This window comes from Cynoglossus semilaevis, chromosome 13 (genome assembly GCF_000523025.1).
Source record: "Cynoglossus semilaevis isolate Cse_v1.0 chromosome 13, Cse_v1.0, whole genome shotgun sequence".
Lineage (NCBI taxonomy): Eukaryota > Metazoa > Chordata > Actinopteri > Pleuronectiformes > Cynoglossidae > Cynoglossus > Cynoglossus semilaevis.
In genome coordinates this window covers 14,991,543-15,010,018 of record NC_024319.1, presented here as the reverse complement: position 1 = coordinate 15,010,018, position 18,476 = coordinate 14,991,543, and the positions used below count along the sequence as shown (strand labels likewise).

Sequence of the window (18,476 nt, the reverse complement as noted above, 5' to 3'; positions counted from 1 at the left end):
ACGATCATCACTAAAAAAAAGTCCAAAAGAAAATGGAGTAAAATGAAAAATTCAAAGAACATTGTGAAGAAAATTAAAAACACGCCTCAGTGCAAAACGATAACAACTATAACAAATGTTATCGAGTTAAATTAAAGGAAGACAGTAAAAATAAAATAAGGTCAAAGAGACGTACAAATGTTATCGAGTTAAATTAAAGGACAAAAGGACAAATGGTGCAAAGTCAAAGACACACACAGCATGTCAAGAACACACACACACACACACACACACACACACACAGACAGAGACAGTAGCCGCTTTTGGCTGGCGTCCAGCCAGTGTTGAATCAGTATTTCCTGTTCTAAAAATCTCCCGTAGCAGCGGAGAAATTAAAACTGGCTGGGCTGAGTGAAACTCTGCATCCATTAACTGGTGAGATAGAAAAATGGCTCTCGTATTTCACGACTGAAAGCTTTTATTTTACAAAATATAACGGAGAAAGTTCTGTATTCTGTAGAAAATTATAACGCAGTAAATACGGAGAAGTAAAAAAGGTATGTGTTTGACCTCAGTATAAAGTTCCTTTTACCAGGATTGGTCTCATGTGCAGATTCAGGAGGACTTCAAACTCTAAAACGACCAAATATGTGACAACGTCATGTCATGACACTTTTTATATAAACACAGGAAGTGGCAGCTTACCAAAACTAAAACATCTCGACTATGACTTTGAATCTGGGTGCAGGTTATGTTTCAATTTCATTCATATTAATATAATTATAGAATATTGTCTCAAAAATCAGATATTCTTAAAATAATTTACCTAAAATTCCTGCATTGGATTGAATGGCGTGGTGAATTGTTAAAGAAAGAGAATTAGAAAACAACAATAAAAATTACATTTTGTGTTAATTGTTAATTAAGGTGTTAATAACCTAAATTCACTTGTGAAAGAGTATCAGATTAAAATTTTTAACACGTGTTATTGCATGATGTCCCCTGTAGATCCAGTGATTCCAACAGCATCCAATAACCTCTAATTCATAGTCAATCCATTTGTCAATCACACTGCAGGAGCTGAAAATGTAATCTTATATAAGATAAATTACGACTGTGATTAATCACGATTAGTCATTGATTAATCAGTGATAAGTCATGTTTAATCAGCAGCTGCCCTCTGATTAACTTGAATAAAAAGTATAATCGACTGACAGCCCTAATTGAAATACAATGGCATCAACAATATTATGTTATTTTTTTCTTGGTCTAACTTTCCACCAGATCTGGTCCCAAGTTTCTGCTGATGAACAGGCCTGAGGTGACGCAACGACACCATCATCGTTTCTTTCTCTAAATAGGTTTCAGACATGACATTTTAACCCAAAGAGAGAGGTGATCAAAAACAGAACAGCCTCTTGGAAACACCAACATATGGAGAATCTGCTCACTCTGCCAAACCTTATAAAGAAGGTGAAAACAACGGAGGTCCCACATGAACCTGCTGAGTAACCACGGAGCCACAGCTGACCTCGTCGTATGGAGATAATCCACGAAGTTGTAACTTATTCTAAGTGTTTGGATAAAATGAAGAAACAAACCTAAATGCCAACCTGACCACTTGATCCCTCTAAAGTGTGTTAGTGCAAATCCCCATTGTTAGGGAGTTAGGGGAAATCACAGAAAGCATTAATGAAATTCCTCGTAGACTGTAACGACTACAGCCAACATCCAGGCTCCTTTGAAGGGTTTAGCGAGTCGACAGTCGTCTTAAATGCCACGGCCTTTGTAGGGCTTAGAAAAAGTGGTCTGAACAACCCACGGGGTGTGAGGGTGATGTACGGAGCGGGCGTTGCTGAGGTGTAATCGCTGCCCCTGGGTAGGAGCGCAGAGATAAAGCCATGCATTCCTCCCATTCCGGGAGAGCATTTACAGGGATGAGAGGAGACGAGGCATTAACGGAGATTAGTGCTGAAGGAACACACAACCGCAGAGCTACAGCCACACACCCATGCATGCACGGGCTCTTGAGATGACCACTTTGTGGTTCACCAGCTGAAAGGACTTATTTGCTGCTTGGTGTAGACCGAGAGACAGCGGATGTGTTTTTGAACACGCAGGTAGCGATCATCCAGAGCTGAGAAGAATGCAGTGCATTCAGCAGTTAAATGGATGTGGTTTCTTCACGGTCAGTCTGGATCTCCAGCTGGCTGTAATGTTAACCTCACCACTTAAGACTGATGGGATCGATGCAGTTCAGCTTCAACCTGTCTTCAGCCGAACCACTGAAAGTGCATTAGTATGCAAGCTGTGGGGAACTGTGGGTAAAACTGCTATGAGGCACTCGACTTCCTTACCAAGCAGCAGAGTAGAGTTTACTGCCTTTAGACAGACAAATGGTTTCTTCAATACGTGTGGTAAATAAAATGATGACGCAATTCACAGCCTCCTGATGGCATCATAATCTGAATACATGCTGCTGATACTATGTTTGGATTAAGTCCAGAAAAAGACATGAGTAGCAGTAGCCTCCCAAACTGTCTGCAACAACAGACTATTGTCGACCACCGCTTCTGCTTCAAAACTACAAAGTGTATTCAAAACACTGTGATTCCTAAAATAAAAATAAATAAAATTACAAATATGTGCCCACTGTGGCAAAAAAATAAAAAAATGAAAATGCATTTCATTTAGCCTGCTGTGGTCCACCTGCAATAACTACATGTCCACCAACGGGGTCCGCCATCCACTGTGGGAACCACTTTTTCGCCACTCAGTCAGTCAGTACTCAGGCTAACATGTCTCAGTGTATTCTGTTCTGTTGTAGTCAGGCGAGCAAATAACCAGCCCCGTATTATGTCTGCCTGTTAAATTACAATACGTCGTTGTAACAAAACCCTTCTGTTAAAACCAAAAACCTCCAAAAATATCAGACCAAAAATAATGATTTCTTCGCAAATTGTGCCAGACTGAATGTTAAAAATCCCTGACCCGACATCCTGACCATAAACGCCTCCAGGACCACGGTGAGTCAGTGCTGGACGTCATCTCAAACCACTGTGTCCAGGCAGCAGTTTAGTCCAGAGTCAGTCCTCACTTCATGTCACCACGGGTCTATAATTAGAACAGGGGCGGCATCAAATATTTAATTCTGTAGTCAATTATTCAGAATTTATTTTTATTCTATTTTGATTTTGGACACTGTTCATCTGCTTTATATTGAGTTATTGTTGTCTGCCTCACAGGTATACGCAGCATATGTTTTTGTCACTTTCAGGGGACTTTCTTTGCTGACACTGACAACAAATAATCAGTAAAAAAAACTAAAATGCTTTGTTCAGTGGTTCTCAAAGTGCGGTCCGTGGTCCTTTGGGGAGTTGCTAAGATTGCATGACAACATCGTAATCTGTGTAGACCTGGTGGTTTCTGTCAGTTATGAAGGCGCTCTGCTCTTTCAGCTAGCATGCAGCTAGATAGCCATGTCCGTAAATAGTTTTCTTGTTCTAAACAAATGTAATAATTATTGAATAGTGAATAAAAGCTCCGGCTGCTCATTCTACAGTGTGTGCTGATTTCTTTTTTGTACTTTATGCATTATTATTAGGATTAAATTGACAATTTAAAAGACTTTAATATCTGTAATTTAACTAAACTTTCCATTTTCCACCTCTTATTCCTCATTGTCACCTCAGTCAACCTATACTTCCCACAATCTCCTCTCCATCTAACACCCACCCTTCCTGTCCGTCCAACCAAGCATGAGGTTTTATATATATATATATATAAAAAAAAAAACCGCTCCTTCCTAAACCCTACTAAGCGTCACCTTTGTTCTACTTTCACCTATGTTTTCGAACACTTTGCTCAATCCAACAAGCAAAAAACTAACAGCCCGTTCCAAAAGCATGAGATTGGTGCGGTTCTGGCTGCCGAGCTTCCAGGGCTCAGTGAAAAACTCCAGACGCCATATTTTTTCAGTTATTTTTAGCATCACAATAAAGCTCAACAAAAAAAGAAACACTTCCCAATATTTCCAGACATTTCACATTAAAAGTGCTTCTGGGGAGGAGGAACTGTTCCACCAACCGGGCTCTGCCAAGACAAATGTAATCCAAGGGAAACAATAGCATGAAAACATGGGCTTTTTTCCCTGAGCTGCTTTTTAACCAAATACTGAAATCAGTTTTTTTTTTGATGAAAAGGAAGTCTGTGACATTTGAAATAAAGAGTGGTTTTGTTGGTTTTCAGGGGAAAGTAATATCTTCCAGAAATATTGCAGGGGCCGGGAAACAGATGCCTGGAGGGAGCAGGGGGATGAACTGGGTTTGTTTGGAAAGAGCCCAGATGTCATTACGTCAAGTCAGCACTCTGTTAGCAGCTGGTGTTCAGTTCTGCTGCGCGGGATCAGATGTTAACTGTTCAGACTGTAACCAACTTCATTATATCACTGACACAACACGGAGCATTTGGCAGCATCTGACGCTGCTTCTGTTTGAAGAGGACATTATGTGAGTTCACAAAGCTCTGAGGTGGCTGTGAAGGACCAGGTGAACGCTGCAAGAAACTGGTTCTTCACACTTTTAGTAGTGAATATATATGACAAACATAAACAGTTATACTAGCCTGAGGCCGACTCTGGCACATTAGAATTAAGGTAGACTAGTTAGTGTAACCAGAAAATCTACACCGTCTTTGAATCTCTTAAAAATCACAGAAAAAAATGTCTAATTAATCACAGTCCTCTCTTCAGATAGAAAAAAATGCAATATGTCTGTAAACAAAAGAATCAAGAAAAGCAAAAAACTGTGGTTTTCAAAATAGGGGTTGGGGCTCCTAGGTGGCACAGAGCCATTACAGGTGAGGTCCAGCAAAGGTAAATTAATTTCAGTTCACATACAGACAGAGAGAATTGTCAAATGAACAGTAGATGTTGATTAATCTAAATTATTCTGGATTAATCCTAACTAACCCGCAGCTATCCCGTGATTGCCCTGATCAAGTTTCTTACTCATTTGTAATATAATAACACACATTCCTCTTTAACTGAAGATACCGTCCCGACCCGTTCCCTGTTTGTTACCTGTGGGTGAGCTGTAGGACACAGTGATGTCTCCACTGAGATCAGCAGGAGGATAACGGCCATTGAGGAAAACTGAAAAAGACACGACTGTGGAGGAGCCAACACCTGCAGAGAGAAAAAAACAAGAAAACATATCAGTTAGTCACTGCAGTTCTTTATCCTCCTCCAACAAACTGGTACAATGTGTCAATTCATGTTCCTCTGGAATTATGGGTTCATTTTTAAGAATATAAAAATGACATGACATTTTGGACCAAAGCGTTCAGTTTCCAGAGAACTGCAATTTCACGTCCAAACAAACTTTATTAATACTGTGAGAAAATTATTTATAAAACTCAAATTAATTAAAGTCTTGAAGTTACACTGAATTAATTGAAGGGGTTGTGGAAAATAAAATAAGAATTATTATATTATTTAAAAAAATAAATAATAATAAAAAAATGGCAGTAACTTCCTAAAAAAAGGGAGAGAGATGGAGGCAGAGAGAAAGACAGAGACTGACATAGAAGATACATTACAACTAATGACCTCAAAAAGTCTCTCTCTCTCTCTCACACACACACACACACACACACACACGTGTCTCCTCACTGGTGTAATGGGGCGTGATGTTCTTGAGCTCAGGCAGTCACAGGTGAATGAAGCCCAAGTATTTGTATTTGTGTGGCTACGAGTGTGTGTGTGCGTATGTGTGTGTATTCTAAATGAGGATAGCCTTGCTTACATCTTTCTTTCTTTCAATAAAAGAAAACTCCCACACATACATACGCAGGACTCACAGGTTACGGACGGGCAAGAAGGAATGAGATAATGGAGTTAAGGGGAAAAGAAAAGAGATGTGACGACAGGGAGAAGAAAAAGAAATTGTAAAAACCTTCCCTTTCAGAAGCCCTGAGCGTGACATCTTTACTTTTAGTCTCTCGTCTCGCTACTGTCACTCTGCTCTCTTCATCTTTCAGTAGCTTATTAATCATTTCCTTTTTTCCCTAATTTTGGACTTATGGCCTCAGATTCTCCCTCATTTGTGCAAAACCCGAACCTATAAATACATAAATCCATATTTATTGGACTCCTGGAATTGTTTCTTTGAAGACGTAGGCTCTTCTTCTGTCTCCTCACTGACGCTTTTTCCCTGCACAAAGAAACTTTCCAGAGATGTTTTGCTTTTTGCTAGCTCGAGTGTTTCAATTTAGCAATAATGTATTATGCGTTACCAGCCGGAGCAGAACCTGATGTGGAGAGAATCCGGAAATATTTCAAAATAAAATATTGTTCAGAATCACATAATAAATAAAACGGAAATAATGTAAATTGTGCATTCTCTCTGCACGGCCCACTACCAATTGACACACGGACTGGTCCGTGGCCCGGGGGTTGGGAAACATTAGTATAAATCATATATATTATATATATAATGGATATACAGAATGTTTACAATATATACATACGTATTATCACATATATACATATATATAAATATATATATGTATATATATATATATATATTTCCTGCTCTCCCTCTCTCTCTCTCTCTCTCCCCTGCCCGGCTCCTGTCACCTTGTCAGTCAGCAGAGGGCTTTTAACCTCCCTACCCTTGAGGTCAAACTGGTCAGACTGTCTTAAGTGCTTTAAGTGTTCCCAGGTCCATTAAGACTAACAAACAAACCAAAGAAGACACAGGGTAATCCCTCTCCCCCTTTTTCACCCCTCTTGTCTCTCTCTCCATCCAGCGCTCCCTCTTTACTCCATCCACTCACCAACATCTGGACAGGTCAAGATCGCAGCCCTAGCAGCTAAACATGTAAGCTCCCGGTGACACGCAGCTCCCTGTGACCTGAAGGTCCAGTCCGGTGAGACAGTTGGGACTCTCCGTCTTCTCAGTCCCATTAACCCATTAACACCACTGCCAACCAAAACAAACCCACACAGCACCCTGGATTCCCCTTATTTTTCCTCTTCTCTCTCTCTCTCTCTCGCTCTCCGACTTTTGTCCTCATCCGTTCTGTTTTTATAACTTTTCATTTTTTCGGCGCCTTATTAATCCCATGCTGCCTTACACTATGTAACCCTGAGGGATGGAGCCAGCCTTATTTATGATTCTCCTCCGCCTCCTGGCCTCTCCATCACTTTTTACCGATCCATTCATTTCCTCCTAAGGCTATTTATACTCTCACTATAGAGAATGGCTGCCCTTGTTGACATGGGGCATGATGAAAAATAACTTTTTTTAAATGGCTGCACTGCCATTCAAAGACACCAAAGCTCTGTCTTGAGCTGATGCACAATATGCAAATGAAATGTCCTGTGGATTAGAAACACCTTTACGTGCCTCAACAGTTCAAACAGAACCCCAGCATCCAGTAGCTGGTTTGCATCAAACTGATTAGGAATAATTTCCTTCTATTAGTTTTGTTTTCCATCCTGTTATTTTACATTGAATTTCCCCTTAACATTAATGAGCCGCAGCTTAAAATGAGACCAAAGGCCATTTTCCCTTGGTCAGAAATCCCTCTATCACTCACTAACAACCACAGCATTTTGTTTCCAGTGTCGGAGAACATAATCAGCACTTAGTGTCTGCTGAATGTTGTTGAATCAACTATTAACAGATTCAGGTAGAAACTTTCCATCTGCAGAAAGGGGACATTTCTCTTGTGAAATGTTCTGATCTAATTCTATTTATCACTCTGTATGAATCATGCTCCTGATCAGATCTTATTGGACAAGAGTTGTTTGGGGTCTGCTGTATTTTCTCACTGCTAATAAAATTATTGTAAAAGCAATTGCTTTTGGTTTTCTTTTTAACAAATGCAGTGATTAAAATTCCACACCTTTTTTTATTTGTCAGTCCCTAAAGGTCCAGTCTTTATGAAATGAGATGAGCAGATTGTCAAAAAGTTAAGAACAGTGAGCATCAACTGGAGGACCACAGGCCAAATCAGGCCCACTGAACTGTTCAATCCAGCCCGTGACTACAGGAACTGAAAATAACAACAACTGAGACCTAAATAACTGTCAATAACCCCAACCATTTATGACTAAATTTACATTACAAAGACAAAAATTAGATTTTTTTAGATTTTTTTCGTGTCTGGCCCCCAAGGTTCCTTTACAGAAAAATTCTGGCTCAGTGATAAAAAAAACCTCTGGTCAAGAACTGGTCAAGAAGAGAACAACTAAACTGAGGAGCAGTCTTCGATGAATGATTCCGTCTCCTTAATCAGTTAAACAAAGGAGGTGAAATGTTTTGACGTTTTATAACAATAACTGTTAGTTTGCGGGGACAGAGAAAAGCACAGATCAAATATGTGAGTTTAAACACGTCGAGTTATTTAACCACGACGGTGTGTGTGTCTGTGGTGAAGTGCTGTCTCTGCCTTCAGGTTAGAAGAAGTGACGCCCAGGTTTAAGAAGCTTCTGGCTGTTTGGACAAGGTCACAGGTCAAGTGGGTGGAGATGGGCATCTATACCGCACAAGGAGACTGACACAGGGGCATGAGTGCACTTGTGAGTCGACTCTCTCCTCTCTAAACCATGTGCAAACAATATAAAAAAAGAAAATGTTAAGAGGGATAATAAACGGCAGAGGGTAAATTTGTTCTGAGGAATTCCTGGCTTGTCACTCGTTCACCTGTGGCGGTGTGTGTGTGTGTGTGTGTGTGTGTTCTGTGGCAATCTGAGGTGACCATCGTGCACTGGTAAGAACTGACCTCTGATCTGTGCAGGTCAGACTCAGGTCACATCAGTTAAGGCCTCTACTTAAACACAACCAACTTAAACTCATTCTCGTCTCATTTTCCAGAGTAGATTTCAATGTTTTGCTTAGAATGCTTATTAAAGTGATAAGATTTTGAAAGAACTGAGTGGACAAGTTTACAAAAACATTCATAATCTTTCTGGTGGTGACGGAAAGTTAAAACATGGCTGCTGATGAATGACAAATCATTCAATGTAACACCTTTTTTTCTAGCTAAACGTTGAACCTTAGATGAATCCAAAGTAGTTTCTGTTGATATGATATGATCCATGTTTAAACCTAGAGAGATTGTGTTGTAGAGTTGCCCTGTATTTAAAAAATAAAATTCCTCAGTCAGTCAGAGAAGCTGTCAGGTAAATTAAGAAAATTAGGAAAATTAGAACTTTTTAGAACTTTTTAGAACTTTTTTTTTTTGTTTTTTTAGTAGAACATATAAATATTGTATAATATACAATGACATTTCATAGAAAACAGACTATGAAATACAGTTCGATTACCAATAATTAGGGTTTACGTTTATCTCAAAATCAATAATGTCCATACTATAAAAAGTAGATCATTGACCCTGTTGGTCCATGATGGCTTTTTAACCCCACTGACTGGAAGACTGCAGACGAGTGACACACATTTTGTAAAAAGGAAATAACTTGGAGAGCAATATAGTGATTTATATTTTATGGATGAATAATATTTGACCAGGGGTACTATAAGGTACGTGTTGGTAGAGCACAGAGGAAATGGTGGGAGAGACAACGGAAGTGAAAAGACAGCTTCCTGAAAGGGACAGGTGTCAAAGGACAGAGGGAATGTGGGAAAAGGAAGTAGAGGGGGAAACAGAGAGGGACACACGAAGACGGAGGAAGACGTCACCGTCAAATGAAGGAGGGGAGACTCACAGAGGAGAGTAACAGATGGAGAACAGAAAAGAGAAAGGGGGGGCAGCAGAGAGAGAGGGAGGGAGGGAGACAGAACAAAGAGGGCAGTGTGGAGAACAGGGGAACGAGGCGCCATCTGAGACAAATAAAAAGTGGAATAACAATATAAGACAGAAGGAGTTACTCCCTCTACGCCCTCGACCACGTTCACACACCTCCCTCTGCACGAGCGAATGCACCAGCACTATCACTGCAGCTTCAAACACGGTACTACGGACAAACCCCTGAGCAGCAGGCACGGGGGAATAAACACACACTGGGCAAATGTCAGAGGATTGAACACCACAAAACATTTGGAGTCAGATCAATCCTAGAAGTGACACCAGGTGGACACGTGTGTACTAGTGTAAGCCTCTAGAAATGTCCATACTCCACGAAATTTGTGATTCTCTGAAAAGGCAGCATTGGACAACAATGGAAAAGGAATCGTCCTTCAAACGGTTTAGGATTTTTCAGTGGTCCTCATGTCATGTCTTGGTACTAGTATTAGACCATAACTGTCAAACCCAAGGACCAGGGGCCAACCCATAATCAAACACCTTTTAGACTCTATTACATTTGTATCACAGAAGTGCTTAGAGCAGTGGTTCCCAACATCTGAGCTGCAGCACATTAGTGTGCCGTGAGAGATCATCAAGTGGAAAATAATCTAATTCCAACCAATTCCTGTGAGAAGATCAGCATTACGTTCAACGAGTCAATTGTGCAAAGCTTATATATATATACTGTATATATATATAGTTATATTTTTTTAACCTGCACCAAAAAGACTGAACCATAATAATCTGTTCATCTGCCAGGTGCTGGAGTTACAACCCACTATTTTTACCATGTGTCCTGTTAGCAATGGGACTGACATAAAGCCTGGTCGTTATATTAAACAGTGTGTTTTTCATTTGGCTGTCACTGTCTGCTATTATCTTCGCCCAACTATTCTCCTCTGGCATGCACTGAATCCACGGCCTAGCTGGGAAACATCCTTCTGTTGGCTCCTCCGATGATGGGGGACAGAAGTTGACCACATTTTGCAGAGCCTCTGACTGGGACGGGCTCTACATGGTTGTGACGCAACCAGCTGTCAGAGGCAGCTTCTGAGGGATGCAGTTACCAAACAGAAACACCGCTCCAGCATCGACGTGTTGATGTTTACAGTGTCATCAACGTCTCCCACATTTTCCCATGACACCCATTACCTCGTCACTGCTCCACGCAACCGCTCTATTCACTGGGTATTTTTCATATTAACCATCACTAACTGAGTCATCAAATGACATCAGAATAAATAAGAAGAAACAGAAGCAGAGGAGAAGCTGAGGGCTTTTATTGTGTACCAGTAAAAACGTGCTAATAATTTCCAATCGCTTGAAAACAGACTCTCTGACATTCAGCCCTCATTCAGACAATGATTGGCCAAGTGTGCAGAAAATTGACGCAGGATTTGAACTCTATCCTCGACACAGCTGCTGCCATCACCCTTCACGTGTCCGGCCAAGTACAACACTTTGAATGTCTTCCAGCAGTAAAAACACACTGCTCCGCTGTTATCCCACTGATGAACAACTATCGTGACTCTTCCATCCTGATGAAGATCAGGTTTTCATTACGCCTACCATTGTGGCTGTTTAATACAGCAATAAATCTGCCCGTGGACATGGTTTAAAACAAAACATCGTAGGCAAACACTGGGTTGTCTTCGCCTTCTCATAAAGAGATGTTTACTTTTATTTAGTCTCTCCTGCTCTTTAAATATTAAGTGTATTTTATTCTCTAAACTAAAAGTGATTTATGACTGAACTTATTAAAGGAAAAGAAACAATAAATAGCCTTTGTGGGCAGCTGAGGCAGTGTTTTTCTAACTTTTCTAGCTGGAGTTCTGATAAAACCTGATTGACAACAATAAATAAAGACTCTTCCAACAAATAAAAAAAGGAAACGTCTGCCAATTGACTATACTACGAAACGAAACACGCCTTAATCACGTCAGTATAGGTTGTTTGTCCATTCAAAGGGTGACAATTACATGTCACTCTGCTCTGTTTGTCTACATGCCAATAAGCCAATGGGCAGCATCAACCAGGTATTTCATTTTGAACTCACAAGTTCATGTCTGCTTTCTTTTTATCTGCAAGTCATTTCTCTGGACCTCGTCAGTGTAGCTTTGAATTATACAAGCAGAAGGTAAAATGAATACACTGACCTCTAGGAACAGAGGAATAACTAAAGCAGCTGTCACCAACCTAGGACCAACCCCATGGACTACCTAAGGTACCCGTGAGGTATGCTCTAAAAATCAAACTAGTCAACAAGCGAGTCAACAATTGTATTGTTACTGTGCTTTATGAATCAGTTCCACCTGCAATGATATTCAAATGGGTCAATGATGATGGTAAGAAGAGTTATTGCTATTAATTATTGTTAAATTGTTCAGGAAGTTTGTATCAAACAAGTAGCTCTCAGTTTGAAAAAGGTGGTGACCCCTGAACTAAAGGCTCAATAGAAGTACAGGTTGTCCTCGGTTTCAACATCCCCGACCTACACTTGGTTCACATGGGAACTAGTTGGTGAATAGAGCGGACGAATACATCTGTCACAGGGTGCTATGCGTAGAAGAGGCTTTGTTTGCTGGGTGTACGGCATATATTGGATTGTGGTACATTTGCTTTCTTAGGTTTGTGTCTTACAGCGAAAATCAAGTTACTTTGGACCATAAAAACAGAGCATTATGTACTCAACATGCTCTGGGACTCTGTACCGTTTACAGTGCTGAAATAAAAGCTAAAGAAATGGTCTGCCCCCTTATGGATGGAAATGACTTTGGCCCCAATGGCCTGAAAACATACATTTGACACTTGTTCAATGAATAACGGAGAACAAATGTTATGTAAGTTTATGCTCCTGAACTGTTCCGGTAGTTTAGTTTAATAAAAGGCACAGAGGAATGAGAAGTTCTGCTCAAGGCATTGTTTTTTTTTTTCATTACTTTTTTAACTATACAGTTTGTTTGCAGAAGTAAAATTGGATTCCTAACATTTTGCTGGAGATGTTTGCACTGGGGACATTTTCTTTCTGTCACTTAACACAGCTGTGTCATTAGGTGTGAACTTACAACAACCCATAATATGTCAAACGCCAACTGTGTGGAAGAGCATTTCATGTTGTGTTTCTGGTCCAGAAGTGGAAAGTGCTGAAAATGATTTGTTATTGTTGTGGGATTTCTTTTCTTTGGTAATAGCCTGCATGGTTTACATCAACAAATATATTGTGCTTCCATTTAATGTACACCGTGTACAGGTCCAACTACTGCCCAACAGCTTCCTGTGCAATTTATAAAGTAGGAGTGACATTTTCTGGATCAAATCCTAAAGAAAAACTCCCTGAGTGTGAGTCAGGTCCAACTCCTGTCAGCTGACATTCATTAAAACTTCATCAGCCTCCATTAAATTATTTTTTCTTAATTTTACAGGACTGTATCGGATGTGAAACACATGGTTCGCGATACAAAGGACTCCTGGGGTCAGTGCCATTGGTCAGGCTGCTTGGGAACCGAGCCAGGCGGAGTCTGGGCTGAAGCAGGGCAGAGAAGGGTCAGTGAAGTGGCAGAGGAGGGAGGTGAAGGGAAAGAAAGAGAGAGAGAGAGAGAGAGAGAGCGCGGTTGGTTCGTAGCGAGGGCTCAGGTTTCCCTGCAGCCAGTTGTTGAGTGAGGATTGAAAGGCAGAGACTGGGGAACGGAAGTCAAAAGAGCATGAACACAAACGGACATTGCTGCTCTCCACTTTAACCTGTGTGTGTGTGGATTCAACAGGACGTGGGTGACATGTTCCGGTACTTCTACGCTTATGAAAGTGGGAGTATTTATATGACCTGGATGAGTATCCCTGTGGATGTCACTACGTCTCTACTGACAAGGCTCCTGAATCTGACCCTACTGACCTGGACCTCAGCTAGTATAAACATGACACAGCTGTAGTCACTCTGTGCCTGTGACTATTCTTTTCTTATTAGTACGTTTTCTCAGTTAAAGCAGCCACAAAGAAGAAACAAACTTGAAGGCTCATTAACTATAACAATTCTTGTGGTTTTTCAGTATCCTGATGTTTTGAATTCAGATTCCAGAGGTTTCTTTTTTTTATTAGTATAATGAGACAGAAACAATGCTATTCCCATCAGCTTCATACTTGTCAAGACCTCAACAATTTACCAGACTTAACTGTGTCTGTAAACAAACTGTCTAAATCAGTGGTCCCCATTTTTTTATTTATTTTTGCACCACAGGCAAGTTTTATTGCAAGACAAGTGCATTGTGCAATAACTTAATGAGCCTTTGGGTGGTAGTTTGAAGCCTTCTGCTTCATCAGTGGGTCACTCCATTGTTTGAAAGAAGCTCTCCACATTATGGTCTTTACGCAATTTTGCTGAAGTTAGTTGCGACCATAGTGGTATTTATTTTTTTTCTCAAAACAAAATATCACACAGGCCAATTTGTATATATGAAACAAATAAATGAAACTCTTTATTCTTTCTGTCTGAGCCGATACTAAACAATCCATGGCTCAGTTGTGGTCTCGGTGGTTGGCGACCCTTTGTTTGAGAAACAGAAGGCTAAAGCAATGCTACAACAGTATGAACATGTTGAGAGTCAGTGGAGAATGAGTGTGTGTGTTAGAGGGGACGGGGAAAAGAACAGACAAACTGCCAGTTCATCTACTTGAAAAAAGCTACAAATGAATAGGATCTGACATGTTATCGTACAACAAATATAGAATGGAATGTACAAAAAAGACATATGGCTAAAACCACACAATATTTGCCACAAAAGCCACGGCGATGGCAGCTGCATGATGGATTAAAGGAGGCCCAGAAGTCAAAGACCGAAACTGTAATTTACAAACCTACATGAAAAAAAAGAGTTCTACTAAAACCCATTACAAATTAGCATATATACATACATTAGCTAATTGCTTTCATAAAATGATGATTCCAGGGAACTTGCAATTGCCAAAAAGGAAGGCAGAGCAGTGCAAATAAATGTAGACAAAAGCAGAACAAAACAACTGAATATATTATAAACAGGAGCATCAAAGACATTTTAAGCCAATCCAAAACACATGAAGAGGCAGTTATGTCAGAGTATAGAACTGCTGGACACTTAAAACCTGGCTCTGATGTGAGAAATCCAGGCAAAATATGTTGTGATGTTAGAAATTTGCATCGTGTTTGCATTAAGTGTGTAGAGGTCACGTACAGAATATTTACACACAAGAATGCTCTGTGGTTAAAGGCATTGGATTTCTCACTAAACGCGTCATGAATGATGAGAAAGCGGTGGTCAGTTTGATTCAGGGTGCAGAATAAACGGATGGCGTTGCTCTCGCCTGAGAACGCTGTTCCTCACATCTTGAAATGATACATTTGCAATTTGCAAAAGAAGATGATGATTGATGAGGACTCCAGCAGATATAAAGGGGCATTTCAGAGAAGTGACCCTTGTCAGGATGGAGGGGTAAAAGTACCAATTGTCAATGTTGCCTAAGAGTCAACCGAAACAACAACCATTTAATACCTTAATAATGAAACCATAAGATTGTAAAAAATTACTGCAACACTGACAACACATTTGCATGTTCCACATTCCTCAAGATAAAACCAACTCTGGCTGAATTTATCTCACATAGGATACTAGTACTAGTACTACACAAGTCAGACTGAGACCCATACTTGTCACAAATACTTCTGCATCAACGTCTGCAGTCTGCTTTTCACTAATGGAAAAATCATAACAAAATGCAAACTCCCGGCCCGCAGGCCACTTCCAGCCCATGAAAACCCTAACTCTGGCCCGCAACTAGATAATTTAATTTTGTTGTTGAGGAATTTTTCAATAAAATAAATCAATTGTTTTACTTGTCAATTTACTGTTCTCATTTCACTGTTTTGTTATACAGTATTTCTACCAAAACCAAAAATCAACTTTTTTTATTGACCATCAATAACTAATTTCACCCACAAGTGGAAAGACCCCAAGCTAATTTGAGTTTGTGACTCCTGGTAGAATGGACGGTCTGTCAGACACGATGACAGTCTCCAAATTCAACACGAGCTAAATTAGATCTTGACAAATCCAACAACCCCAGATAGTATAAAGCCAATGGCTTTGCAAAGGACAAGGTAAAATAAATCATAAATAACAGAAATGCCGTGTTCATCTGCACCAGCAAAGACCAGTGGACCAGTAGGTGGCAGCAATACAACTCAAAGTCTGTCAGCAATCATTAAAACCTGAAGAAGTTTTTCAATCTCTAATGCCACAAGAGGTCATATGAGGACAAGTTCTGTCAAGTGTACAGCCATCATCACAAAGAGCACTTATTGCTCAACATATTAAGCCAACACAATGTTAGAAATTGAGTGACATTTGGACTGTGAACTGCAGGTCATACAGTCGCCAGCAAAACACTTCCACTTTTAATATAAGACTCTACTTTAAGCATGGGCGTCTACATCAATTTCCTACAAACAGCTTCAGTTTTGTTTTTTTATTTTAAAGTATGACATTTTCTCCACTATAAAATTATCAAAAATAAGAAATCGCTTTCAGTGTAGAAGGAATTTGTCAAAAAAAACTTGAATGTTGATCCAGTGCAGCCACAGTTCCAACTCTATTTGTAGATCAACAGGCAGTGCAAGGCACCAGCACAGTCAGGTTAGAGGTTCTCCTCCCATTGGGGCCCATCTTGGATCAGTGTGCTCATGGTAGCCTCTGATAAAAGCCTCTTGGTTTTCATCACAGCCTGAGAATGTAGGTTTGTACACAAGCAGTGGAGAGGAAGGAACCACAGGACCTACTGATGATGAATGATCATCCTAATGATTAATATGGTGTTACAGGAGAGCTGATGTTCGTTTAACAAGCCGACAGCTGATATCAGCAGCGTGGGTTGTGAGGTTCCGCGTACGTAGCGTCTGGGGCGATGCAGATCAAAGTTACCACCGTCTGGTTGAGGTGACCGAATCTCACCAACGGCTAATGACAGAGTACTCGGAATAAGGGCCGATAAGGGCTGAGCAAATACACGCATGCTAACACCTCACTCCCTTAGCTGTCAGGGTGAGAGTGTGTGAGAGTGTGGAGTGAGGAGGATGTGATGAAGGACAGGCGAGTAGCTGGAAAAGTGTGTGGTGTGTGACTGGGAGAGCAGGAGAAGCGAGGAAGAAACAGAGATGCTTGTTGACATCAGACGATGAAAGACGTTACAGGAAGGCAGCTGCAGAAACTGGCCTTTCCTCGTGATTTATCCTCCAAATATTTCATTTGTATTCATTTTTGTTTTATTACTTGTTTTTATCTGAAGGCAGAATCAGAAATGAGTGGTTTGCACCGGCCAGTGAGTCGGCTCTCATTACTCAAAGTCATAGTTGAATAAACATCATGATGTCACAGTCCATGTTTAACCTCATAAATTAAAAATATCAACAGTTACATTTATCCTATTAGACATTTATGTTTTAAAAAGCCCCAATTACTGTGTGTATTTTTCAATTCAAAATTTGATTTCATTCAGTGGAAAATCATGTGCTGAACTAATGGAGTTATTAGATTTGGATCTGTAGCAGTTGGTCTCTTTAGTTTCCTTATAAACGCAGACCTTTCAGACAATTATTGACTCTCAGTCAGGCTCTGCCAATGTTATGGACATGTAACACAGCAAACTTAACCAACCAAACTTAATGAGTATTAAACTAAAAACTATTAAACTATTATAGTGTGAATCTCTAACATGTCAACTGTACTGGAATCTAACATCCAGATTTTCACATTCATTCACAATCAGAGCTAAATTTTCCACTAAACTTTATTTCAATTGGTGTAATTTTCAACAAAAAGAACTAACGAAAGCAACAAATCAGTTTGATTCCTCTACTGCTGCAGCCACTGTAATAGCTCTGTGCTTCCAACTGAGGGCCCAGCCCATTGTGGGAACCACAACATAATGCAATTCAACAAAGGTCTTGGAGATTCTAAGGAGCAATAATGTTAAATGTTAACAGCAGCCATTGCTATTAAGAAGAAGGATACAGAAAGCATGTCATTTACACACCACCACACTGTGAACATCCACTAATGCAAAGAAGTAAAACACTGACCCATGGACTCCAGGACAAACTGGTCCTTGGTGACGGCCAGTGGAGCCTGAACGCTGACCATCAACTTTGAAGCCTGAAGAACACAGCTGGCCTTTATCTTCACCTGGATAGGAGAAAATAAGGAAGTGAGTTGGAGAACAGCTCATACCAACCAAGAGGGTCTACGGCAGTGATTCCCACCACTGTACCATGACACTTTAGTGTGTCGTAGGGTGTGACTTGTAAAATTACCCAATTTCACTAAAATGGTCTTATTTACAGAAAATAAATGCAGTAGTGAGAGGCAGAAGAATTAAATAATCGTCCACTTGGTGGCAGCAGAAGATATAAAAAAAAAAACTTGATTTTTTGTGTGTGTCTTTCTTCAATTCCTGTAAGTATATCAGGGTTATGTTCAACTAAACAGGGGTAGGCTTCACACTGAAATAAACTGTGAGTAAATTAAAGCTAGAAAATGATTATATTTCATTACAAATATTCATTGGAGGTAAAAATATTAGCAGTGTAAGGCTGCAGCTCACCTGTACAGTTACTGAAGGTACAGACAGACCATCTGTATCTGGAATCACAGCTTGCTGTAAAC

General features: G+C 40.2%; 1 protein-coding gene across 2 annotated transcripts in view; it reads right to left on the bottom strand.

Annotated features, from left to right (window-relative positions):
- bbs9 (Bardet-Biedl syndrome 9) overlaps window positions 1–18,476 on the bottom strand; it is a 151,521-nt gene that overhangs the window by 107,907 nt on the left and 25,138 nt on the right. For both annotated transcript variants that reach the window (XR_003051514.1, XM_008323797.3), the window contains exons 12-14: window positions 18,415–18,468; window positions 17,894–17,996; window positions 5,060–5,164 (exon numbers count right to left, since the gene is read on the bottom strand). Coding sequence is in view for 1 of the 2 variants with exons in the window: in XM_008323797.3 (XP_008322019.1) it covers window positions 5,060–5,164; window positions 17,894–17,996; window positions 18,415–18,468 (262 nt within the window). In the remaining variant the exon portion in view is untranslated. The remainder of the gene's footprint in view (window positions 1–5,059; window positions 5,165–17,893; window positions 17,997–18,414; window positions 18,469–18,476) is intronic.